The sequence below is a fragment of the Zingiber officinale genome, chromosome 3A (genome assembly GCF_018446385.1).
Source record: "Zingiber officinale cultivar Zhangliang chromosome 3A, Zo_v1.1, whole genome shotgun sequence".
In the NCBI taxonomy this organism is placed as follows: domain Eukaryota; kingdom Viridiplantae; phylum Streptophyta; class Magnoliopsida; order Zingiberales; family Zingiberaceae; genus Zingiber; species Zingiber officinale.
The window spans coordinates 34,112,236-34,138,817 of NC_055990.1; the positions used below are offsets into that span (position 1 = coordinate 34,112,236).

The 26,582-nt window shown below is 36.7% G+C and overlaps 3 protein-coding genes and 1 pseudogene across 8 annotated transcripts; all 4 read right to left on the reverse strand.

The window, feature by feature from the left end:
- Positions 1–362: 362 nt before the first annotated feature.
- On the reverse strand, positions 363–8,719 carry LOC122051709 (ABC transporter B family member 25-like). Its single transcript, XM_042612941.1, has 18 exons — positions 8,450–8,719; positions 8,291–8,366; positions 8,052–8,102; positions 7,920–7,955; positions 7,771–7,845; positions 6,771–6,895; positions 6,419–6,518; positions 6,158–6,329; positions 5,315–5,433; positions 4,389–4,499; positions 4,157–4,301; positions 3,004–3,136; positions 2,840–2,915; positions 1,935–2,000; positions 1,715–1,822; positions 1,207–1,314; positions 931–1,128; positions 363–758 (listed from the first exon to the last, which is right to left on the reverse strand). Exons 2-18 carry the CDS (start codon positions 8,351–8,353, stop codon positions 516–518), a joined length of 1,929 nt encoding a protein of 642 aa, XP_042468875.1. The 5' UTR covers positions 8,354–8,366; positions 8,450–8,719; the 3' UTR covers positions 363–515.
- Positions 8,720–9,627: 908 nt separating this feature from the next.
- LOC122050336 lies at positions 9,628–10,699 on the reverse strand (annotated as a pseudogene).
- A 671-nt stretch (positions 10,700–11,370) lies between these two features.
- LOC122051715 (solute carrier family 25 member 44-like) lies at positions 11,371–19,507 on the reverse strand. Of its 3 annotated transcripts, none has more exons than XM_042612958.1 (6): positions 19,350–19,507; positions 15,679–16,060; positions 14,393–14,589; positions 13,279–13,420; positions 12,095–12,254; positions 11,371–11,841 (listed from the first exon to the last, which is right to left on the reverse strand). In XM_042612958.1, the coding sequence occupies exons 1-6, from the start codon at positions 19,415–19,417 to the stop codon at positions 11,786–11,788; spliced, it is 1,005 nt and encodes a 334-aa protein (XP_042468892.1). In that variant the 5' UTR covers positions 19,418–19,507; the 3' UTR covers positions 11,371–11,785. The 3 variants fall into 3 exon arrangements, with proteins under 3 accessions (XP_042468892.1, XP_042468893.1, XP_042468894.1); XM_042612959.1 differs by having other exon boundaries at positions 19,328–19,499; XM_042612960.1 differs by having other exon boundaries at positions 15,679–16,031; positions 19,350–19,498.
- Positions 19,508–20,273: 766 nt separating this feature from the next.
- On the reverse strand, positions 20,274–25,619 carry LOC122051713 (protein BCCIP homolog). Of its 4 annotated transcripts, XM_042612950.1 has the most exons (10): positions 25,488–25,597; positions 24,592–25,431; positions 22,652–22,823; positions 22,508–22,584; positions 22,172–22,423; positions 21,885–22,094; positions 21,735–21,800; positions 21,376–21,474; positions 21,249–21,305; positions 20,274–20,705 (listed from the first exon to the last, which is right to left on the reverse strand). In XM_042612950.1, exons 3-10 carry the CDS (start codon positions 22,812–22,814, stop codon positions 20,607–20,609), a joined length of 1,023 nt encoding a protein of 340 aa, XP_042468884.1. In that variant the 5' UTR covers positions 22,815–22,823; positions 24,592–25,431; positions 25,488–25,597; the 3' UTR covers positions 20,274–20,606. The 4 variants fall into 4 exon arrangements, with proteins under 4 accessions (XP_042468884.1, XP_042468886.1, XP_042468888.1 ...); XM_042612952.1 differs by lacking the exon at positions 24,592–25,431 and having other exon boundaries at positions 25,488–25,619; XM_042612954.1 differs by lacking the exon at positions 24,592–25,431 and having other exon boundaries at positions 22,652–22,835; positions 25,488–25,601.
- Positions 25,620–26,582: the final 963 nt, after the last annotated feature.

Here is a 26,582-nt window from a genome sequence, read left to right on the forward strand (position 1 = left end):
GTGTTAAGTGTTCCGGTGGCCGTTGAGCTGTGCACTTCCTTGTAGATAATGATAACAGACAAATTTGCATAGATATGCATGGAAAGATTCAGCGTATCTAACTAATTAATTATGGGGACTTCCATTGATGAGCGTTTCGGAACGAGTATCTGAGAGACTTGACAAGTCATAATCATGCTGTTTTCTTACTTTTATCTTAGCGACATATTTGAAAAAAAAAATCAAGAAGTTCTGAACAGAGTTTAATGTGTGATGATAACAAGGCGGTTTAATTTATTGGCATGAGGCATTGGCTCAAAGATAATCTCAGTTCTTAGCAAGAAAACTGAAAACAATTACTAAATAAATTAAACACTGGGGGATTACGTTATCATAAAGAGTTCAAAAAGAACTGCGAGATTGAAAAAGCATTAATTATATAACGATGACACGACTAATTCATCAAAAAAAAAAAAAAGACGAATATATACATTGATGCACACTTTTTAGGATTGCCTAGATTCAAGTGATGTGAATCAGGCATCAGCTCCATTAATTTCTGCGCGCATCTCTTCCCCTGCCTCAAATTTGGACCCTTGCAATTGCCTCTTCACGAGTGCAGTGTAAATGCCGTTCTTGCTCAAAAGATCATCATGGGTACCTCTCTCAGCTATCTGGCCATCAGAGATTACGGCAACCGTGTCAGCACTCTTGACTGTTGAAAGTCTGTGAGCTATAACAAGAACAGTCCTCCCTTTCATTAGGGAATCCATCGCATCCTGCAACATTTCAATGAATTGTCATAAAACTTTTGGAAACTGTGCGATCTTTTTCATTCTAAAGTTACATTATGCAACAATCATTAGAAAAAAATAGATACGATTATTATTAGAAGATAATTTAATGACTCTTGTGTAATATTCTGAAAGCTAAATAGTGCAGTTGATGTACCTGCACTAAATATTCACTCTCTGCATCCAACGCACTTGTGGCCTCATCCAACAGAAGAACTCGCGGATTCATCAGTAAGGCTCTGGCAATGGCTACTCTCTGTTTCTGGCCACCAGATAGCCTTATGCCTCGTTCACCAACCACTGTCTTATATTTGTCAGGAAAATTGGATATAAACTCATGTGCATTTGCCATTTTCTGTCATATAGTAGGAAGCTTCAATCAGAAACCTACAACAACTTCACTAATAAATTGATCGATAATATCAAAACTTACGGCGACAATTTCAATTTCACTGATAGTGGCTTTTCCATCATACCCATAAGCAATATTTTCTTCAATAGAGCAATTGAATAGGACAGGTTCTTGACTAACTATGCTAACCTGTAAATTTGTAATTAGTGGTGAAATACACACAAGAAATAATCATCCATGCAATATCAGGATTGTCACAATTGAAACTATACTCTCACTAAAAGTTTAATTGTTGCTGCATTTGAATAGGGGTTGTCACAGATCAATAGCTTATTGATCTAAAAGAAAATAAAAACAGATATCTCTCTCAAGAAAAAAGTTAATGGAAGCCTTGAGAAATTGTCATCAAACCATGTAACATTTGTCCAACTAGAAAACAAGTAGGAAATAGTCATAACCTAACTGCTACAAACCATAAATCATTGAAAGGAGAGACTTATACGCTAGAAAATATGCAATTGGAATTGTCTGAGATATTTATGTATTTAGCATAATGCACATGTATTTAAGGTATCTGACTTCAAGTTACCTGTCTGTGAAGATAGCGGTGTGATATATCAGGTAGTGGAACACCATTAAGTAGGATTTTCCCCTTAACAGGGTCATAGAACCTTTCAATTAAATTCGCTATTGTAGTCTGCACCAGGAAAAATATCCATCAGTATTAATTGAAGTGTTGCAAAAGATATATCACATGACATGATCAAACTAATAAAATGACATTAGCGGGATAATTTTCTAAAAATTACTTTCCCACCGCCGCTTGGTCCAACAAGTGCAACCTTTGATCCAGGTTTCAACTTTAATGTAATACCCTGGAGGTGAAATGGTCAAAATTAGTCATCCTACTGATATTGCTGCATTTATAAGAATTTTGCCTAGGTAGATATACATCCCATAATTCAGACGAACAATAGTATGTCAAAATAGCTTGGCACAAAATAACTAAGCTAAAAAATTATCCATTAGTTAAAATTCTTGACCATGTCCAAGTTTAAAACTATGAACATATTCATATTAAAAGTCATTGCACTAATCATACATTCATGCTATCTTAATGATCTTAACTTGCCTAACAAATTGTTCACTTTAATGTTTTACATATTTTTGGAAGATGAATGCATTTTAAAATTTCAAACTGCCATTGGTTTACTCGTCATGGTTTCAGAATTTAACATGAACATGGTATATGTGTCTACATACAAGTACAAACAATTAATATTTGCATAAGTAGCGAATTTTACCTTACAATTATTATTGCACTGATTAGCAGTTAGCATATATTGATCATCATTTTAAAATGAATCTTATGAGCACATTAACATCCAAAAGGTTGTGTAACCAAGTTTTTTATATGCGACAAAATTTGTTTCAAGCATAGTTATTGCATCTTAAAAGTTTCATATGCATTCTCTAAAAGGCAAACTTAGTTGACTTTAAATAGAACTTTTTTCTTTTTAATTAAGGTTTAAGCAACAGTTACTGCAGAAAACGAGGTTTACAAACTTCACTGAAAAAGGAAGAAACACAGAAAATTAGAAACCTTCAATGGGCATATGCTAAGATCTAAAGAAGATTAGCCAAGTTAACTCGAAGGTAAATCAGAATGCACACTAAGATTAAATTTAGATCACTTGAATTTACTAGATCATACCTTAAGCACCATGTGAGTAGGGCGAGAAGGATAAAAAAACCAGACATCATCTATCTCAACATCTCCATCTTGCTCACTAAGCAATCAGGAATAACATTATATTAGAACACTCAATTATCAAACTTGCTTTCAGCAAAACACAGGTTCTGCATACTACAATCAACCTGACAGGGCATGCATCCCCTGATTTTGGCATGGAAGAGACTCGGTCCAAAAGCTGAAAAACTCTTTTACTTGCACCAGTAGCTTTCATTGCTGTTGTATATAATCCAGACAAGGCTGACACTGAAGAACCAACTGTATCGAGAAAGGATAACACAATAAGCTTTGGAAAAGGAAATTACAAGTCAAGTCTGATGATTTTCCAAAGTTGTCATCTAGCCTGTAAGATTAAGTATAAAGTGATTATTCCAGCTAGCCCTTCGTTATTTTAGATATAAAATCTCCGGCTACCCTTCTAGTTGGTCAACTTTACTTTTCCATTCATCTTGAGTCAAGTTGGATGGTCAATAGCTGACGTGTAATAAGAATCAGTTCAGCTCATGAATCTTGTTGTACAAGGGAAGCTTCTAGGTTTATGTTGGTGTAAGCTATCTTGTTCGTTCAAGTTATAAAACTACTTACATGACTTGGTGAAACTCATGAATTAGATTTTACCAAAATTATAGATACTAGCTGAATAATATTAACCAATCTGGCAATGATAGGCACATGACCACCAAAACCCCACGTTATCAGAATCAGATGCTTGATAGGACCAGGATATTGGGAATTGAGAAAACAAGTTTAAGCCATTCTATTTCAAGGTGGAACTCAAAAAAATCAAAAAACTTGTGAAACACAATCAAGCCCAAGTGAACCTTACTACATGGAACTTATTAATTACCAGACTGCTCCAAAGAATAAACTGTACTTAATGTGGTTTTTAGCAGAAAATAAAACTAGAAAAAGAGAAAAAAATAACACCCAAAATTCACATCTGCTACCTCGCTCATCACACACCGCAACTATCTAAGCCACCTCTACTACATCACTGAATACTAGGCTATTATTATCCATCTCCACTCCTACTAACATGTATCTATCTACACAGGACTGGTACTGGCCCAGCCACTAATCATTAATACAAAATATATCGACCATGATAGTTGATGGCACCCACAGTTAGACTGACAGAAGGTTACAAACAACCCAATCTTGTTCACAAATTGGTTTTTCCTCGTAAGAAAATCCTTGATCAAAAAAATCTGATGCAAGGATTGCCTTCAGATTTTTTTTTTTTTAATAGAGAATACGAGTAAGACTTTGACAGAGTACCTGTAAGACTATAAAGGATGAAAGAAGTAAGATCTCCAGTTGTCATTGATCCATTGATGGTCAGGTTAGCTCCATATATCACAACAATCACAACTGATAGCGTTGACGCTGCATTCAGCCCTCCAGAAAAGAGACCAACAACTTTCTATGAAAGTATGAAAAGTAACTTGGTCAACAGATAGTTTTTGTTAATCATGTTATACTGACAATAAACCAAAGATGAGGATCCTACAGCTTGCTTGAGTCCAAGCTTCAATGTTTCATCTACTTTTTCAGAATAGCGTGATATCTCATAGTCTTCTTGAGCAAAGGACCTTACAGTGCGTATGGCTCCAAAAGATTCCTGGATTATCATTTTTTGTGTACTTGTCAAAGGCAGGTCTGACAAAAAGGACAAAATTCTACAAAATTACATTCAAATTAATTTGATTCTACTCTATAACATCAAAACAGAAGCAAGAGATATACCTTTTTTACTAGATAAGAACATGTCAGTCAGTACCAAAAATATACTTCGACACCATTTTTGCAGAATTTGCACAACATTGAATATCTCCAGTATTATTCCAAAATATTATCAAAAGATTCATCAAAGTATACAAGCTCACTAACAAAATGAATAGATCAATCAAAAATCAAGGTAGCAGAAACCACAATCCAACTCATAGTTTACTACCAAGTTATTGAGCAAAGTCAAAGTGTACCCAAGCCTAAATTATATATAATCATGTTCTGAGCCATAAACTTGGTCTACCCATACATGTGGACAAATAGTCTACTATACGCTGCAGCCATAATTCTTCCTTCATCCTTTAAATCCCTATTATTCTCTTCTCAGGCTCTCATCCCCATGTCAATCAGCAAGTCTTCCTGGTGGGATTCCATCAACTCCATCATTGTATGCCCCCATCATAGTAGATCGGGATGATCAGTGAAATCAGACTTAGGGGGGAAAATCAAAAAGAAAAATACAACAGAACAATTCCATCTAAAATGTCTAGAATCTTAAAAATGATGCATATTATGTTTCACAATCCTAGATTATCAATAATACATGATAAAATATCAATTAATAAAATTAATTAGGTTAATAACACATAATGCAGCATCATAATTTCAGATGAAGGGTTTTTTAAGCTAAACTTGAATCTAACAAACCTCTGCAATTGAGGCTGCAATAGCTGCTGCAGCTTGAGTCTGGTGAGAAAGCTCACGTAGATAGCGTCCAAACTTACGCACAGCAATAGAGATAAGTGGAACTATAACAAGTGCCAACACTGCTCCAAATAGATATCACTAACATTATACATTCACGCAAGCAATGAAAATTTTACCTCTTTATAAATAAATGGAAACAATTGCTAATAGAAATTTTTTGACAAGCCTCATAACAATTTCAGAAGAATCCAATGGAAATAACATGACAGAAAAAATTATATGTTTGCTAACAAAATTTTCATTGTCTGAACCATAGGTGAATACTAGAGAGTTCAAAGATGAAAATATATAATCTGAACAAACTTCCTGCAAAGGCATAACTTCCCAAAAATTACCGTGCTTATGGTAAGATTTAACATATTGGTTGAGTTCAAATACAACTCATGGTACTCCTGAGTATTGCAACATCTAAAGGATAAACATTGCAAGAACTTTTAATTTGACTCTGTGAGCACAACTTTGTGAACATAGATAATTTTGTCATTTAATAGTTCAAAATTTGATGGATCAACCTTAGCTTTTTTCACCTTCAACATTTCACTTAGTATATTTTCTATATTCAGTATTCAACATAAACGTCATCAAAGTTCAACATTACTTTGATCTAGTTATACGAAAGACAGATGCATCTCATTGATAACATGTCATAATTCCAGTAAATCTTCAAGGAAAAAAGAACTTGAATAAATAATAAAACTATCACTGCTATGATAAGATACAAACAAATCTAATAGTTTATTAGAAACTGGCAATTCATGCTTCTCAAGCATATTTAGAACTCACATGTCAATTTCCATGATGTGGAAAACATAAAACCAAGACCAATAAGCGTGGTAGTAATGTTACGCAAAGCCTCCGACAGATTTGTTGTTGCTGCATTTTTTATAATTTGTGTATCTTCAGACAATCTGCTTAGCAGCTCCCCAGTGCGAGTTACATCATAAAATGCAATTTCCTAACAAAATAGATCTGAGGCATTAATAAACAAAATCCATTTATTGGCTGCAGTGTTGAACAAGATGTGAACAAGTATGTTTAACTCACTTGGGTTACAAGATGAGAAAATAAGTCTTTTCTTAGACGAGCAACTACTCTCTCACTGGCAGAGTTAAACAACCATGCTCGCAGGGCCGTACATATTGAACTGAAAGGTTAAACCATTGGTAATATTTTATAATCTATTGTATTTTTCCAATACATCTATTATTGATCATAGCATTGTTAAAATCAATTATCAAACTAAAACCACATCTTATAAAACCTGTTGCAAATACAACAATGCAAAATATAAATACATGGAAAATATATCACTGAGGCAATCATCTAAATGTTTACTTTGAAACAAAAATCCAAAATAAGCACAAGAAAAACAAGTGTTAGGTCCAAATAGACATACCCTATGACAACTATCAACACAATATCCACTATGGTATTTTTAACAGCATCTAGAGCTTCAAATTTCTGTTCAGGTTCCTGGACCTCCCTTGAAACGATGTCAATTATCTTCCCACCAAACTTTGGCTGCAACATCATAGGAATAAAAAGTACAATGTGGAGTTCATTAACTATGTCTTTTTGATAAAAATAGTAAAAACTTCAATGAAAATCCCCTTCTCATTTCCATTATATTGGGATCCCAAATTGTTTATTTAAGAAAGACTTATGAAGAAGGTGTTGCTGAAGTGACCCAAAACACAAGTAGGTTGAATAAAGGCTTTAAAATTTTCATTTTACGCTAGGATTTCGGTTCCATGCAAGAATGAAATTGTTCTGATAGCATGTCAGGGTGCTTACATGTGGTGTTTGTGGCACTGAGGAGGATGTAACTTTTTTTCTTACACTCAAATACATATTTAACATAGTATGGATCTAGGTATATAATACCTTTTTTTAAAAAACAATTACATGTGAGTATGCAACAACAGCATGAGAAGAGCAATATCTACTTGAAAAAATAACAATTAGTACGTATGTTCATTGTGGCAAAAAGGTGATAACCCTCACCGGGGCCCCTCTAAGGTGCCTTAAGCACATTAGAAAGGAGTAAATCACGGGATCATTCGGCCAACCGAGTGGCCTACTAGGTGAGGGGGCCTAGCATGGGGTAAACCCCGTGATTCGAACCCGAGAGCTATTGGAGCAAAAGGTGATAATACTCACCCCACGTGATCCAGTATCGCCGGCCTCCCGGCTAGATACAAGCAAGTAAATCACGGGGGGCATTTATGATGGTGTAGGCCATTTTTTTTAAAGAAAAAATTAATAATGAGAAACTATGATTTCCAGGATCAAAACTAGAATGTATGATTTGGTCTTTCTCCTTATCAAGAAGTTCAGATACATATACAACATAATTAACAAATATCTTTTAGGAAAACGAGCCGACGAATACATACAATTAGAATACTTGTTGTGGATGCTATTAATAATGCTATTGTAGCAAGAACAAGTTTCCCTGCATCAGGTTTTGCCTACAAATGAAAGATTGTCAACATACACATCTTTATACTAATTTGAATAACACACAAATGGATTTAGTACTTACCAACTGTAAAATCCTACAGAATGTGACATTTTCTGGCTGATGTGCACAAAATAGCAGTGTTAGTCAGTAACATTCATGAAGAAGAAGCTAACATGGTAAATAGTAAATTGAACAGTTTGGAATCCAAGTTACCTGAATTGCATCACCATGTTCAAGATCTGCCAAAGCACGACTGGAGGAATCCTAAAATTTCAATAAGTAGCATCATTTAAGTCTAGTCAGATCTAGAAAAATAGCTAAATCGTCCAGATGACATTTTTTTTTTCTAAATGGCATTTAGATGGAACACTAACACTGGCAATTTTACACACACACACACACACACACACGAAATAACTATGAACCAGGAATCCAGGAAAAGAAGACGATACCTCGTGATCAAGCAGCGGTCGCTTTTGGCTTGGTGCGGTCTTGATCCTAAGATTCTTCCCCATCGCGCTCTCCTCCCTGTTTCAAGATCAGATTGCACCTTTAGTGTCCGAAGCATCGTCGGAGTATCATTAATGGAAGGGTCACTCGAATGAACTAACGTTGATGAGTCACAACACCGAGACAGACGGCCAGCAGGGCGAGGTCGCCAAGAAGCGCTGATGCAGTTCGAGATCTAGATTGCCTCAAACCAAAGCACTCCAAGGGTCCAACGTCGACAAACAGGGCTAAGGATTGCCCCCTCGATTGCAGACCAACAGGAAGGCACGACGGCCGGCGAGAGGTAGAAGTCCGGAGTCGATGCGTCCGTCTTGGACTCCGCCAAGGACCCGAGGCGGAAGGAACGGCAACGAATAGGTTTATAAAGATTGAAAATCGTGTGGCCCAAGGCTGTGTGTAATATATAAAGACCACACAGCTTTATTTAACGAATAGGTTTTATCCGAGGGAGGATATAACAAACAGTCCTGGCTTCCTGCATACACAAGGACCGGTGCGAGGAGTGCAATTTACATTTTGCCCATTTTACTTTCCAATGTTTGTACTATGAAGCTCCTTTTCAGCGAAAAGTTTGGAAAAATAAATAAATTTGAGGGGCGAATTAGACGTTTTTTCAAAGAAGAACAAGTGGGGAGACTTTTCGTGTTCCTTTACAGAAAATATCGTCCAAGTGGGGAGAATATCGTCCTGGAAATCCAATTTGCATGTGATCTGATGAACAAGGAAATTTTATATTCGATCTTAAAAGGCCTGTACTCGCTCTGTACGGATGGAAACCATTTTTCTTCGTGGTGTACATTGCCCTACATTTTCATTAAGAATTTTAAACCAATTAAAAATGGCACTCGTATACGATGAAATTAATTGATCCGAGTGCAATCCCTATGCATTGGCGATCAGAATAAATTTAATCAAAAATTATATGTAAAATTAGGGAGAAATACATTATTATGTCCCTCTTATTTTTGAGTTTTCCCACTTATGTTCCTAACATATTTTTGTTCCCATTTATATCCCTCCTAAATCATTTTTATTCCCACTTATGTCCCTACCGTTAACTCGTCCGTGAAAATGAAACGGAAATGCACGTGCTTATAAAAATCCTAAATTAAAGTACAGTATTATGTCCCTCTTATTTCTGGATTTTCTCATTTATGTCCCTAAAATATTTTCATTCTCATTTATATTCCTCTTCTTTTATTTTTACTCCTGATAATATCCTCGTCGTTAATTGTTACGTCAATATCAAACGGAAATGACACGCGACATGCACATGACTTTATTCTCTACTGTCACGCGTTTTAGCACCCGCTAGCTTGCAGCAGACTGACATGCCACTATTCATGGAGAAGAGCTGGTCGTCATGCGTCAGAGGTTTGGGGTAGCAACTCTTTTCGTTGGGAGCATTCCGATTAGTGAGCCTGCTCCTCGAACTCCACCGCACACCGTCGGCATGGCTCCTCAAGTCAATGAAGTCGAGGTCGTTGTATTTGTTGACAATGCAAATGGAACGGGCTCTTCAACGAAGGTGGCGTGGAGGACGCGCTTCTCGGCTAGGAAGGCCGAAACCAATGCGTTGGTGTCCGACCACGACCACACCACGCCCTTGGCTCTGAAGTCTAAGAGGCCGATGAAGTTGGTGTCTCTTCTCGGGAACAATGTCACCACCATCAGACACTTGTCAGCGTTGAGAAGTCAACCTGTTTGTCGGTATCTTGGTCCCACACCCCCGATGTCGTATTTGTTGTAGTGCTCTTTACAAGTGACCAAGATCTTCCGGTCAGCGTTGCTGAAGCTAAGCGCGCCAGTAGTGAAGCCCTTGACTTGGTCATAGTGGGTGACGCAGAAATTAAATGGTGACGGAACTCGCTAATGGAGATCGAGAAAACGCTCATGTCGTTATCCCCCTTGCCCAGCCACTCTCAGGCGGTGATCATGATGTTGTCGGCGCCGATGTAGACGATGTCATTGACCTACTAGAAGTCGAGAATGATGGGTGGGTGAGCTTCTAGCATCCAATCGTAGATGTGGACCATACTGCCATGGGAGACACATCTTTGGCCGTTAGGATCAGCATGGATGGTTGTCCCGTCACCACGAGTGCAGTAGAAGACTGAGCTGGCAAGTTGGAGGCAATTCCCATCGAAGACGCCCCACCGACCGATGCGGACCTTGTCGAGGAGGCCATAAAAGAGGGCCTCATGAAAGAGCAACTTCTCGGGCATGTTAGGCGGGATGTAGAGTTCGCCAGTGCGGAGGAGATCGAGGAGCCTGACAAAGCAGGGCGGATTGCTGTTGATAAAGTACTTAGCCTCCTCTGACTGTCGGACGCTCCACAAATCATCGAAGGTTTTGAGTCATAATTTCCAGACGTTTTGTCTGATATTGACGTAGCGTTAATTAATGGCGAGGATATTATCAGGAACAAAAATAAAAGAAGAGGGATATAAATGAGAATGAAAACATTTTAGGGACATAAATGGGAAACCCCAAAAATAAGAGGGACATAATAGTGTACTTTAATTTAAGATTTTTATAAACATGTGCACTTCTATTTCATTTTCACGGACGAGTTAACGGTAGGGACATAAGTAAGAACAAAAACGATTTAGGAAGGATATAAATGGGAACGAAAACATCTTAGGGATATAAGTGAGAAAACTCAAAAACAAGAGGGACATAATAATATATTTCCCCTAAAATTAGGTATTAGGTAAGCACCTACTTAAAAAAGATACGTATTCTTTTGCTTTAAAAATAATATGTAAGAGTAGGTTTTAGGTTGCCTCGTCACTAAGAAGACATGGTTAAAGTTTTGGTAAAAAAAGATAAATAATTTTGGAGAACTCAATCAAACAATCTCATTGTTCATTCTTAACTATACCATATTCCCTTTATAATATTAATAATTTTTGTCCGACTAATCAAATATTAAATTATCTATGATCAAACAATTCCTCCCTAGTCCAAACATCCATTTCAGACTGAATGATCATCAGACAAAATGGTATAACATATTTTGTCGGGAAATAGATTGCTATGTAGCTTTAGTGCCAGCCTAGATCACAAAGAATTTCCATCTCACACATTGTTTATTACACTTTATGAAGCATCTGTTCATCACTTGCAGTAAAAGAATTACATTGGAAAGGAGAAGAAGCAATAGGTCTTGGGTATTAGTACAACAATGGACGGCAAGTCAACTGAGTGCTCTGAAATAAAAGACGAACCCAGATGATGAATTTACCGTCGAATCGAGCTTTCATGAAATGTTACTGATCAGTACTGCCAAATGAAATTTGATGGGTACACAAATGACTTGCAGATCATCCATCGGCCTCAGCAATGAATCTCAATATTTAACCGAAGCAGATTAGGATTATATAATATGCTGACTGCTGAGATGAAGTCTTTCTCTATGGTACAATGGTAAATCACTAATTTGAACGTGATGATGAAACTGATGTATCTTCAGTTATGAGACAGATCCTCTCTGGAACAAAAAAAAATGCAGAATAAGAAACTTGCGAAGCTCTGTAGGATTTTCTGTATATTCTATTATTCAAGAAGATTTTCTATAAAGTATTAATGCTCCTAAGTCAGCTTCCACTGATTAGGGAATAGGAAATCCAACAGAAGTAGAATTAACTCCTTTAGGGTTGTTAGTAGTAGCATACCCCACATAAAATTTCAGGGCTAAATTAAAAATTATAGAAAAAAAAACTGAAGAAAAAGAATCTTCTTACTCAGATATTCGTATGAAACTATCATTGAGCTACCCCATGCTGACATGGTCAAAAATCTTGGACCTAATCCCCTATAAAAGCCTCTCCATCCATCTTCACTAATCAATCTTTTGATAACTTCTCTTATATTTTGTTTTTGCATATTCATATTGTTCATAACCTGCAAAAAAGCAAAACAAAAAAATAGAGGAATAACTTTTCATACGAGAAAAAAAAGAACAGAAATGCATTGTCAGAGAAAGTCAATGTATCAAATGAAGACATGCTTCTGAAGAGAAGATGGGGGCATCCATGGTCACTGAATATGCTACACAGGGGATCTGTTATACGGCAGCACCTTCACCAAGAATGTTCTCTATATTAAACAACCACTTTTAGTAATCTATACTATGCCTACTTCAGTGAGTGTTAGTAGACTTGGTAAGGTTATGTCTTTGTCAAATTCCCTGAATAAGTGTCATTTTTTTAATCTTTTATGACTTTATGTATTGTAAGAGAATAAACATAGTTATCATATTCTGGTGATAACTTACAGCAAACAAGTGAGGATGACTAACCGTAACACAACAAAAAAGGCAAGTCCAAGAAACAACTTTAAAACCTAAATGTGGTGGTTTGCAACGTCATATTTGTTGGTCATTTAGGCCATGCCATATCGTGCTGGTGGATTGCACAATACTGCTAAAAACTGAACAGTGGATCAGTTCTTATGAATTAATATCAATCTGATGATGCATGCCCATTGATCTAGCAAACACACTAGAGCAATGGCAAAGTAATAATATCCAAGTCCACAAAAAGGTCTCTACCTGTAGGAACAAAATTATATGCAGGGTCTTTTACGGTGCCAACGAGCACCAGTAGATGCTGATTATATTGGATGGTAAATTATAATTAGTCATGAGTAAATTTGTCTGCCTGATGGAGACAAACTGTAAAGGACTGTCCATGTCTATATCACCAAACAAAATTTATAGTAGAACTGGAAAGGTTTGAATCTCACAAAGTTATTCACATTCATGTTTCAAGCTCTTCGTTAGCATCACCCTGCAGACCAAGTGTGCTACCAATATGATGCTGAATTATAAATTATATTAAGCACTATAATGTAATCAAGTTTTGAGGTTTTCTAGTATCCATTAGCAAGATTTTTTTTATAAACAATCCTCTTTGAAGATCAATACCTGCAACCGCGTCTTAATTGTGTCAAGAGGGGTTGTTATGCAAGATGTCATAGCGCCTGCCATAACACCACCAGCTGCTTGAACACTAACAATCTTCCACTGGCTAGGAACACTTGCGTTGTCATTCCCATGACTTAGGAGCCTGCACATGACAGAAAATATATGTATATAATTCATGCAAAATGACAATATACAAAGAAATAGTCAGACAAATGAAAAATGTATTGCACTGATCACTGATGTCTAGAATATATGCCTATGGTTAAAGGAAGAGGGGGTCTATACATAATCATAGGCATAATTAAGTTTTCAAACTGTCAGACAAACTAGTAAGCTCCTCCTTACCTCATCCATATAATATTTAACCACCTGTTAAATACGTGTATATATAGAGAAGTGAGAATATCAAACTTATAAGTAGATATACACATCCCAATATTGCCACCAAAGAAGTTACGAGGACACTAATCAGACATACTCACTTCATGGCAGGAATGTCAACAATTGGGAACATGTGCAAGATTGTAGATTGTTTGACGAAGAGAAGGCACATTGTGGGTTGATGTTCTAAAACATTGTCATTCATAGAAAGATGTTCTAAAGCTTATACACATCACATGAAAAGCAAGATAAAATGGCAAAATCACTGATTGGACACTAATCATGGCTTTGCTCAAGTCTGTTAAAAGCAGGGAATCAAATAGTCGTAAAGATCAAGATGTAAAGTAAAATCTTAGTCATCAACAGTATCATTCATCACAATACAAAGTTCTATCCCTATTGTTTAGGGGCATTGGCCATTGCTCAATATACAGAAACATAATGAACATGCATAAAACGTTTCCTCTGAATATGCCATTTGCACTTGATAGGACATCCAAGCATGAATTAAAAATATGCAACATATATATTTAAAGCAATTTGCTATCTGTGAATTTTTCGACGTGAATGAGTTTGATACAAAAACTTTTCCTCCAATATTCCAATTGCACTTGATAGGATATCCAAGCATGAATTAAATATGCATCATTTTAAAGCAAGAAACATTTGCTATCTACAAGTTTTTTGACATAAACGAAATTTAACTTTGCTTTCACATGAGAGAACGTCTTACTTCCACATGATTTGCTGGCTTGTTCCATAACTTGCCCACCATACAGCACTAGAAGGAGAATATGTAATAACGGATAGGCCAAATCCTCTGTAAAGTCCTCGGATTCCTTCAGTCTTAATAATGTGTTGAACGACATCAAATCCACCATTATACTTTGTGAAACCAGAGTAACCTTGCACCATCAACTTTTGGCTAACCTAACAAAATACGGCCTTATCAAAGATACAATAACCGAGCCTTATCCCACTAGGTTGGGTCGGAACAGCCTTATCAAAGATGAGAACAAAAAATGTTCTTTTTGTTTATTCTTTGTCACCTCTTAAATCATAGTAAATCAATAAACTCAAGATTTATAGGAAGATGAAGTCACATGAAATTCTCAAAAATAGCTTGTAACTATAAACCTTAGAATGGACTGAACTGTAAGATTAAAAGAAACCAAATAAAGCTAGAGCACATCCAAAAGGAACTATAATCTAAGATCCTATTCACTTTAAGGCAAAATGGTGGGAAGAAAAGATGAAGGAATACATGTAGAAAGATAATTTAAAGGGAACAAGAGATGATATGGGATATGGCAGGGAGGGCATTTCCATCCCCATGTAATCTCTAGAGCAGGGTTGGCTATAGGATAAAGTTCTCTTTCCTATCCTGCACTGCAGGCCATGAAGTTTAGCTATTGCATAAGGCTCAACAGTACATAGTATAGAGAATGTCAATGGAGAATGGATAAAGAGCAATATCTTTAAGCTATAAGAAAAGCGAATTTGTAACTAAAATCTAGGCACAGTTTGGGGGAGCAACCTGACTATGGTGCCAAGCCATTCCTCTTGGTAGAATTAATTTATTGTGCAGAAATTTCTCAAATCACAAACGCCCCTCTGCTTATGTCTTAAATGTGCCCACAAACTTAAGTTGTCCAAATCACATACCTGCAACACCATCAGTTCCTAACCAGACTATCTTGCAAGATGAAAATTGATTTGTGTCATTGCTTGGTACAAAAGTCAAAACCAGTATGTTTATTTTTGCAGAAGCATCTGAGAAGGCCAAAAAAGCTATCGATCTAAGAGGAATAAAATCAAGCATCTTAAATTCATAAATATCCTCTACTTAGTTTATTTTGGTTTTAGCCGGATACAATATGTACTTGAGAAAAGCATGCGCAATGTCAAATAGTAATAGTTTAAAATGTCACTAACTGAAACTCAAACGTGAGCAGGTAATCTTGAGTGACAAACTTCTTGGTAGATTTAAGAAATTTTACTACATAAGAACTAGCATACCACATCAACAGGAACAAATACAGCCTGGGAGCATAGAGATGCTGACATGCCAGCAATGCCATTTGATATAGCAGCTTGAACAGGTTGGGAGAGCTTAAATGGTTTGACCAATTTCAATGAAGCTGCTTTTATTGTTTCCAGAGAAGTGAGGAAAACAATCCTAGCAGGAATAGCTCCAGTAATAACTGTGCCAAAGCCCCTGTAAAGACCAGTTACACCATCTACCTTCAGAATATTTCTGAAAGTCGAAAATGCATTGTTCTTGAGAACATCATTTGAAGCAACCTGCATCCTGGTCTTTACAAGAGAGAGTGGATACAAAGCCAATGTAACGCCACTAAAAATTCCTGCTCCTACAACATAGAACTTAGTTTTGTTGAGCCTGAAATAGGAAAAGGTTAGTAATTAAGATTTATCTAACTGATGAGATGTGAATTAGAGGCAAATAACAAACACAAAATGCTAATTAAACTAATTGGAAAATCATGATCAACGGAAAATATGAAATATTTCAGTATTCTAATATTTACTACAATGGAAAATGATAGTCAACACAAATTTTCTTTTGGTCAATGGAAAATATTAGTTTTTTTTCAAGGAAAACAATTTTACATAGAACAAAAGTCATTTACCTGAAAATATATGCTTTAGAAATCTGAAAAATAATTTTTTGTGAATGAAGGGAGCCTAACGGGAATACGAAAAGAAAGATTTCATGGAAATATCTCAATCTTCACATGGATATAGCAACTAAGTGTCAGACAATTAAAACTCTGATCAAACAAACCAGTTAATGCAAGAAGATCAATTATTTCAGACGAAAAATGAAAAATGGATGGCCAGGAAATAAAATGGATGGCCAAGCAACTTGAAACATTCAAAATTAGGAATGCCTTTCTTCACATATCTTTCTGCTACTGCTGAATCCACTATCCACTTATGATAAAATTACCAATGATGGTTCTCTTGGTCATGTACCTTGTAGTGAATATAATTGTCCGATTGTCAACTTGAAAAATTACTACTTTGTCAATTTATAAAAATATATCTACTTCTCTATTATTTTTTTTTTCTGATACTCTTCATTCTGATATATAAGGTCAACAAAAGTTGAATTCCTTTATTATGCTTTATTTGTTGACTTCACTCGGTATACATAGGTCTTTCTTCTTAAATCACATTTTGCAGTTTTCAAACTTTATCAGTCTGTTAAAATGGTTGTTAGTAAATTCTCCACCCATATGAAAATCTAATGCACAGATCCTAGTGGAGCCTATTTAATGACTTCAAAACCTTTCTAAAACAAGAAGATACCTAAACTCAACATCCGTGCCCCTATACTCTCCAACCAAATATAGTTATTGAACACAAGCATAGGCACATAACTGAGACCTCTAGAACTATGCTTCTACCTACCTCTATCCCTAAAGAATTTTAAGGAGAAGCTATTGTAAGCATTGCCTGCCTAGTTAATAGGTTTCCCTCATCAGTTCTAGACATGGATACTATTTCTTAAGTTATACTCTATTTATTCTCACCTTCATGCTTTTGATCCTTCTCATTGTCTTCTCACTCCACCATAGGAACTAAGTTCTTTAGCTCATTCGTCCATGTGTGTCTTCCTGTCATCAAACCATAAGGCTAGCATTGTTATAATCTTTGGGAACAAAATTTGTTCACAATTGTCTCAAACCTAGAGAAACAACACCTTCAAATAAATTTTCCATGAATGATTTATTTTTTGAAGGCAATGATCAGACTCTACTTTAAACACTTTCAACACCTAGTGGAGATCTCAAAATCTCTTCAACAAATGATGTACCAACATCCTCTATGTTGTAGCATCCAACAAGAGCTCAAAAAGCCAACGTTCAACTACAAGGTTATGAAAGATATTTTTTCATTACTATTTTTCTTTCTCATTATAGCTTTATTTCTTTTAAATAGGCTTCTAATAACCTTGTTTGATAGAAGACAATCAATGAAGAGTTGGATGTCTTGATGAAACATCACACTTCGGACTTAGTGAACTACCTCCACAAAACACAACCATTGGGTGTGAGTGGATATTCAAAATTTAAACAAAAGAAAATGACACCATTGATCAACATAGATCCAATTGTATGTGAAAGGCTATAATCAAGTAATAAGATCTTTGTAGACATAGCTAGGTGTACTTCCCTATGAAAAACTTATTATCACGACTTTTATTGACCATTGACCACTCCATCAATTCGAGATAAAAAACTGTCTTCTTGAATGGAGATCTTGTAGAAGAAGCTTGCATACAGTTAGTAATCATTTACTCATTAACTATGTCACTTCCACAAAGCACTTCATGGCTTGAAGCAAGCCCTTCCTACTTGGTTTGAAAAAATCAGTAGTACCATGACTTCCCGCTTCTAAGGCAGTTCATGTGATACAACGTTATTTATTCACAACTTTTACCAATGGACTATGGTTCTTTATATTGATGATATAGTTATAATAAGTGATGGTTCTATGAGCATTGAAAAACTATAAAAATCTTTCAGTGGACTTGTCATTTTGAAAACTTTCAAAGCATTGAAGTCTCTCATACCTCAACAAGCATAAATACCCCTCAAATCAAATATGTGTCTGGCCAAACAATGTGTGATAGAGACTATTGGATGATAAAGTTGTTTGAAGTTGTCTCAACCCATTAAAAACCAACACAAAATTAGGGAATAATAACTACAACCTCTCACAATGCAATTTCTTATAGAGAACTTGTTGGTGGGTCTATCTCATCATCACTATCCATTTCCCATGCTAGTCATATAGTGAGTTGATTTATCTTAGTCCTTCACATTGCCCATTATGATGAAGTGCTTTGCACATTGCATTTTGTAAAAGGACATTAAAAATTCAGGCATTCTTTACCAGTCCCTCACTTCACTATCCATATGGGTATTTTATTATGCTAGTTGGGCTAGTGAAATACATGACCAAAGATTGACTACTAAATTCAGTATTCTTTTCGTAAATTATCATATATTGGAAAAGTATGAAACTGATAATTGTATCCCTAAAAGTTGAATATCGTATCATTGCCAACATCGTCTCCAAAGAAATTTGGTGGCATCATCTACTCAATAAGATGAGTGTCACATCCTCATACTCCATTTATTCTGATAATAGTCAAAGAGTCATTCAACTGAACATAATGATATCTGCATGCAAGAACAACTCAATTGGAAGACATACTAACGAAACCTCTTGTTGTTCCTTGTCTTCAAATTTGTTTGTTATAAACTCAATTTAGTCAAACACCCGCTCTCAGATTGAGTAGACTACAAAGCAATGAGATGTGGTATTTTCCGCTTCCAGTTGCAAATTAGAAATCTGAAATCATCAGTAATAGCAAAAGCGGCTGCAGGCGAAAGCACAAAATGTGCCAGCCGAATAACCTAAATTAACAAACCTAGAATTTGAAGAAGAATTAGGCAAAACAGAAAGCGCCGACACAGCGAGTTGGAAAGGGATTAAAAAAACAATCCAGATCTCGCTAGGAAATAATAAAAAAAAAAAATCTCAGATTATGCAATCAAACATTGAGGAAACTGAGTCTGATGCCGCAACAAGATCAAACATGAAAAGGAATGGAAAAAAAAAACAATTTCGATACCGGGAAGGAGGAGAAACTTTACTTGTCCCAATTGATCTCTGTCTGGTAAAAAGATTGAACATTAGGGGCAGCGATCTCCCTCGACTCCATTCGCCTCGTCTTCGAATACGCTGAGATCAAAGAAACGAAGCGGACAACTCCCGTGAGAAAATAGAGATCACTTGCAAGAACGCGGTACGAAGAAATTGAAGCCGACTTGGAGACGCCATATAAAGTTGCGGCTTCGCCAAACGGGATCCCATCCAAGTACACACCGTATCAAAATAAAATTGGACGGTCCATGGTTCCAACATGGCCATTCGATCGAAAAATAAGAATAAAATATTGGATTTCGACGATCTCCTCAACAATTATACTTGGAGAGAATCTTTTTTCTTTAATATTTTTATACATCTCATTTCAGAATCAAGCACGCGTTGAACATGTTTCAAAGTAAATCCGTTGGCCAACATTGATCAGAGAACACGGCACAGAAACGTAGAAGGTTATTTTTTTTACATCTAGCTGAATACTTTTGACCCAAAAAATCTAATAAACTTCTGCTTAAACATAGTGCTTTGTTATTTTATTATTGTTATTTTTTTATTGGGGCTTAATGTGATGGTAAATATATGGATGGGTTTTGTAAGTAATGAGGGTTCAGTTTTCATGCAGCATGGTGTTGGGATTCAAATTTTATATTATTCATTTATATATTTTTAGTTTTAATATTAACTTTGTCTTCATATTCCCCCCAAGTTTTTTTTTTCGTGGCATTTGTTCACCTTTTGAGCTTCTGGAATTGATACTGAAAAACAAGTCGATTGAACGCATAAAATATTAACATCTAACTCATTGCATTCATTTCAAATAAACTCGTTTTAATGAAAATTTTAATCCTTAAATTTCCAAGAGGGTTAAGAATAATATTTCATTCATTTTGAATTATAAGGAACAATTTAGAGCATAAAAACAACTCTTAGTCAAAATTATTAAATAGTCCAAACAAATTCATTCCGACTCACACGAACATAATACAATAGGTAGACGATAAACATTAAGTTTTATCTATTGTTCATATTTCAAATCCAATCAAAACAGATTATCTTATCAAATTGTATTTAACGTTATCAACTTTGGTCGGCGAGAAGCTTCAGGAAAAACGAGAACAGAGGCAAAAGGAGCGGGGTGCCGACCTCGGCAACAAAAATCTTCAACTGATTTGCCATGCCAAGCTGCATAGACTGCAAATTGGTTTGTCTGCTTAGCGCCAAAATTATAGGCCTAGTGCTTGCAAGTGTCAACATTCAGCCAGTAAACACTTTAACTTCTCTCGAAACTTAGAAACTTCTCTAGCATCTATAACCATGACCAGCCCCTTCTCCTTGTAGTTCTTCATCTGTAGTAGCATAGAACAACTTTCAGTATCAGTAAATTGAATCAAGCAAAATAATGTGGATGGCTGATCATAGACATTCATGAAAAACCAAATAAAACTCTGTTGGATATTTCTTTAGTTCTCTAGCTTTGCACTGAACTTGATGAAGGCATTCATCTAATGATCTAAATATGTTATATTGAAATCTCTGCCTAGCAGTATTTCATAGATTTCCAAATTTAAATATAAAATAAAATAATTCATTCAATGTCCTTTTATTAGAACAATTTAATCTAAGGTAAAATATGAATGTGAGTTGTGATAAGACACTTAAAAGACAGAGCAAAGTTTATTAAATTTGGTTGTCATAAATACCTTGCATGCCATTAACTAGTTGCTAGATATCATAAGATAAAAAGTGAGAATGCAAATATGGAATGTAGAGTAGCATATATCCACCAAATGGCAATAAGTTATAAAACATTGAAAACATTTTCATATTGTTAACATATAAATGCTTAGTAAGAAATGAGTAATGAATCAACAAGGAAACACCATGCATACCTCACTAGGAGAGGGCCTCACAGCACGCAAAGCAAAAGTAAATGAAAGTGAGCTCAGCTGAAATCGAGAGAGAGACTGTGAGAGATTTTGTTAGTAAGCTTTGCAATTTAACTTATTTCCATAGTACCTCTTGAAAAATCTCGTCCTCTGGCTTGATATATATTATAGAGTCCCTAAAATCAACATCACCCTTCATGTTTGCTTTGCTTTGTTTGATGGCTTTGCTCTGAGGTTGAGAACAAAAAACGAATCTAAAAATCATTCTAGAACTAGCATGAACGAAAACATATGGCTATTGAGAAGATCCCCAAAAAATAAATAGTGGCTTGTACACACTTGAGAGGCATCACTTACAATGACCATAGCTGTAACTATTTCATGAGAAAAAGAATACCAATTGTTCTTTATCTCGGCTACAATTATTGACAACCAACCACCAAAGAATACTAATGCAAACTAACACCAATGATAAAGCAATCAATCTACCTCAAAAATTCTAGTAACCAACACATAATACTTGAAACAGAAGGAGTCCCTAAGCTCCTGCGTTGGCTGAAAGAAACAAGTAGACGTATAAATAACCAAAAGACAAATGCAATTTTAAAGATATTTCATGTACAGACGTTTGTTGCTAACCTCATCTTCAGTTGCCCATGCTATCTCATCAAATAATGCATCATACAATGGAGGCACTAACTGGTAGGGGCAGTTGACAAAGCGTTGAGAAACTAAAAGGCCCACATCACCCGCTTGTCGTTCCAAATATGTCTTAATCTTTTTCTTTGTGGCTTTCTCAGTACATGCTTCAAGCAAGAACTCTTTGAGTTCCTTGATGCATCTGTGATGCTGGGAGCAATAAAACTTCAGATTACAGTACAAAAAATGAGCAAGGCAAAAGGTAATATAGGTTTACTAAAGATGACCTGGTATCTTTGCAGATTAATAGCACTGATAATGCCAAAAGGACCACCATCATCATCATCTACATCTCCTACTTCATCTTGCTCATCCAATTTGACAACTGTACCAACAGTTGTCTGCTCCAAGATCAAATCCACAAAACCACTGAGGTCCCATGGCTTGTTGTCAAGGTAATTGTGAAGAAGAAGCTTCACCCCACTGAAATCCCCCGGCCTAGGGTCAAAGAACCCAAAATCTGCATGTAGCATGTCAACCTTACCCAAGCACAGACAATATCAAGTGTTAGCTCTAAATCATAATAAATTAGGATGTAAAACGTGCAGAAGCACTTCTCTTACTTGTTCCTCGTCTTCATCCACTTCTTCAAATTTGACATGCTCAAGACATTTAGTGGGTTTCAGCTCAGGAATGGAATCTTAGAAAATGAGATGATGTTAGAAGAAGAAATGGAAAAGACAAAGAGAGGGAAGAAGTGACAAAACCTGGTGACTTAGTGAAGGCGGAACGCGAATAGGTAGGGGCAGAGCAGCTGAATAAAATAGTCCGAGCAAAAGAAGAGAATCCAAGAAAGGGATGGACAATTGGGACACCATGCCGCTTTGAAGGCTGTTGGTGGTTCATGTGTCTCCTCGATAGTGGAACCATAAGTTTTTCCTGAGTTGAGCACTAAATATCACTAAAAATTTTCAATACAAAATATGCATACTTCAAGAATCAAAATTTTATAACTCAAAATTTATTTGAATTAATATATGACAATAATGGAACTAAATAATTTATTAGGGCAACCCGATGCACGAAGCTCCCATAAATGAGGGGTCCCGGGGAAGGATCGAACCACATTGGATCTATTATACGTAACTGTTGTGCTCAAAGGATGTTCACATATCTCCACAATGACAAATACGATTTAACATAACACTTCCTCATGCCATTGTGGAGATATGTGAACATCCTTTGAGCACAACAAATGATATCAGATCCATGATCTAGATCAAATGTCATGTGGGGTGGCCTTGAACGAAGTTGAGGGTAGGCCTGGAGCTAGTCATGAGTGACCGGATGCTTGTGGAGAGGCCCAGAGCAGGTCAAGGTGCACTTAAAATGTCCAAAAACATTCCCATTCAACACAGTTAATTCTTTCTCTGATAAATCATAATCCCTAATCTAGGACTTTAGAGAATAACACCAAAAACTTAATTCAAATAGACATAAAAACCATTACTACAAAAGAATTTAAAAAATTTCCATGAGTAAACGGTGCAATAGAAGGAAGTGGAAATGTGAACTTGGATAGCAATTTATATTTCATAGAGGAAAGAAGAAAGTAATCACAATAACATCGACTACCTAACCCAATTGTCACATATTTATTTCCAGAACTTTGGTCTATGCAATCAAATTTACCAGAATGTGTCTAACAAAAATCAAATCAATAATAACACTATAAATCAGTTCAAACAAAAATGAAGTTATATGATGCATAAAAAAAGGTTTCTGGGAAGAATGAATTGTTGATATTTCAACCATATAATCTAGGTAGACATACAAATTAACACATCTTTCAGAGTCAATTGCAGAATAAAGCTCAAGTATACAATAAAAGTGCGGGTGAAATTTTTGAAAGAATAGACAAGATAGTTAAAAAAAATCATTAGTATGAACACAGCATGAAATACTTATTTCAAACTATTGTATATATAGTTAGGAATATTTCTTGAAAAGCAGCATAGTAAACTCAAGCTCTTTTGGAACAACTTAAACAAAAAAAATGGAAATAAAAATGTGGTTCAGAATTATGATTTAGTTAGTATTTCATCGGATACAATGACATAGTTCTTCTATTCTAATACCTTGTACCCGGGTGATTGATTAGACAAAAACTCCAATCAGTTCCACCAAGCATTAAAAATTTGGCACTACACCAATTTTCCACTTATATAATCATACGTATTGTGATCTATGCAACAAACACTTCGATCCTCTTACCTGACGTCCTCTATGAAGGTTCAATATTACTCCACTAAGAAAAATCTAATCATCTAACCCCTAACACGATAAGCAAGTAACAATTTCCGCTGCCTAACAATCTATAATTTGAACATTGATTCATCTCAACTATAACTCTAAACTCGCATAATAAAAACTTCCACTTTCAACTTCTTACATTCTTTTCTATTGTATCCACATACAACTGAATCTCATATCCTCGATTGACTTTTGAATGATGTCAATTCGCTTGCGCAGCTTAGCAATACAACAAATTTAGCACACCCATAATGCCAAGACGACAAAAAGATGATCTGGATCGACAAACGCTTCAATTTCGCACCAATTTCACCCGTTCTCGCGATTCCCAACAAATGAAACACAGTGACGAAAAAGAATATCAGCACATCCAAAGCGAGAAATGAAAACGAACCAGAAGCTGGAGAACCGCGGCCCACACGCCCGAATCAGCAACGCAAAATTGCAGGAAGATCCAAGCGAAGGCGGCGTAAAAATGAGAGAGAGGGTAGATCCGGGCGGATCTACCTGAGATGACAGGGAACCGGGTCGCCCAAGGAAGCGATCTCTGAGGCGAGGATTTTCCGCTTCTCACCCACCGTTTTCCTCTTCCGAATGAAATCCCTACACGTCGCTTCTGAATCGGCCGTTCTTCCTCCGTCGCCCTTTATTCTGCTCCTTCGCCACGTTGTAACTTAACGAATTACCTCGTGCGCCAAATAAGCCCAAATGTGGGGAAACCTGATTTCCTCCGTGCCAGCGAGGCAAAGGGGGATGATTCGGTAGATATCTTAATCAATAGATACAGATATCTATGTATCTCCCACACTCGAAGCGACAACCATTTGCAGCCGTGCGATCTCCCCCAGGTGATATGGAACTCGGAGATAGCACCGTCGGATTTCCCCAGGACTGTTTCGACGTCACCTTGCCGAATTGCCGCCCAGCGGAACGGCTCGGCCCGGATCTAGCGGGGTCCGATTCGCCGGACCACGAGCCGGAGCCGCTCCCTGGCTTCTCCAACGGACTCTACGCGGAGCAAAATGGACGGGTCTTCGTCGTCCCAGCCCACGAGCGCGCTGCCGTCCAAGAGCTCTCCCGCGGTGGGGCTGACGAGGCATCTGTTATTGGTGAATGGAACGGGGGCCATCCTCAGCATGGTTCGTCGGAACGGGCGTGGAACGGCCGGAACCGGCGTTCCGGCACGGGAACGCCTCACGCCGTTCCAAAGTTCCGGTAAATAACGTGGCTTGCTCTGAAATGCCGTTCTCGGACGTTATAACAGTAAAAGAACGGATCGGAAATGATTACCTCCTGATGAATCGGAAAACGACGTCAGAGGCGCTCCGGCGTGGCCTGATCGGGAAGCTTGCGCGCTGTCGAAGAAGGCGGCGCGGCGCCAATTTGGGGTTGCTACGCGTGAGAAGTGAGACAAGAGAGAGGAGACGGAGAATTTAATAAATAAAATTTATTTTCTAAAAATAAAATCATTTTAATATATAATATAATAAAAAATCATTTTAAATTTTTAAAAAATCTAAACAAAATCTATATAATCATATAAACTTATTTTCTTATTAACTACTAGTGTGATCGTACACACGCGTTGCGTGTGTAATATAATAATATATAAATTATTAACGCGTGTGTAATATAATAATATATAAATTTTCTAAAAATAAACTATTGTAATGGCTTCCCTATGAAAATAATTATTTTAATTTAATAAAAGAAATTAAGAAAAGTATATTTTTTAATATCGTCGTAGCTGAGTCTCGAACTCTAGATCACTGATTGTTTTGCTTGTGGAATTACTAATAAACCTTAGAATTATTTTTAGTGTGAATAGAAAAAAGGACAATAACGTAAATTCATTTTAGGCTTCACCAAAGTTAGTTAGTAAAGGGGGGAGATTTTTAATAAAATAGTAAGATTATTTATATTATTATTATTTTTCGAAGTAAAATTAATTAGATTAAATTTTAATTATTATCATTATATATATATATATATATATGATCCGGTGGTAAGGACGAGGGACCCTCGTTGGCGGAAGGTCAACGACACGTGGAGATCAATGGTCAAGAGGGTCAACACCAAGGTCGTGCCGAGCGGACAAAGGTCATGCCGAGCGGACTGGCGGGCCGACTAAGCATCCGGTCGACCTAACATCCAGCCATGAGTCTTCCAGGCCGAACGAAAGACAGCCCGACCAGGGGTCGGGTCTCCGATGCTCTAAGGTAAAAGAGTCTCTGGGCCGAGTGGACAGGTCGCTCGGCCGAGCCACAAGACAATAAGGCGCAAGCCCATCCGAGCACATGAGCAGGGCTTCCCCCTCCCGGTCCGAGGTATCGGAGCATTCCTGGAGGCCATGAGCGTCGAGCGGCTGGTCCGCTTGGCCCGGGA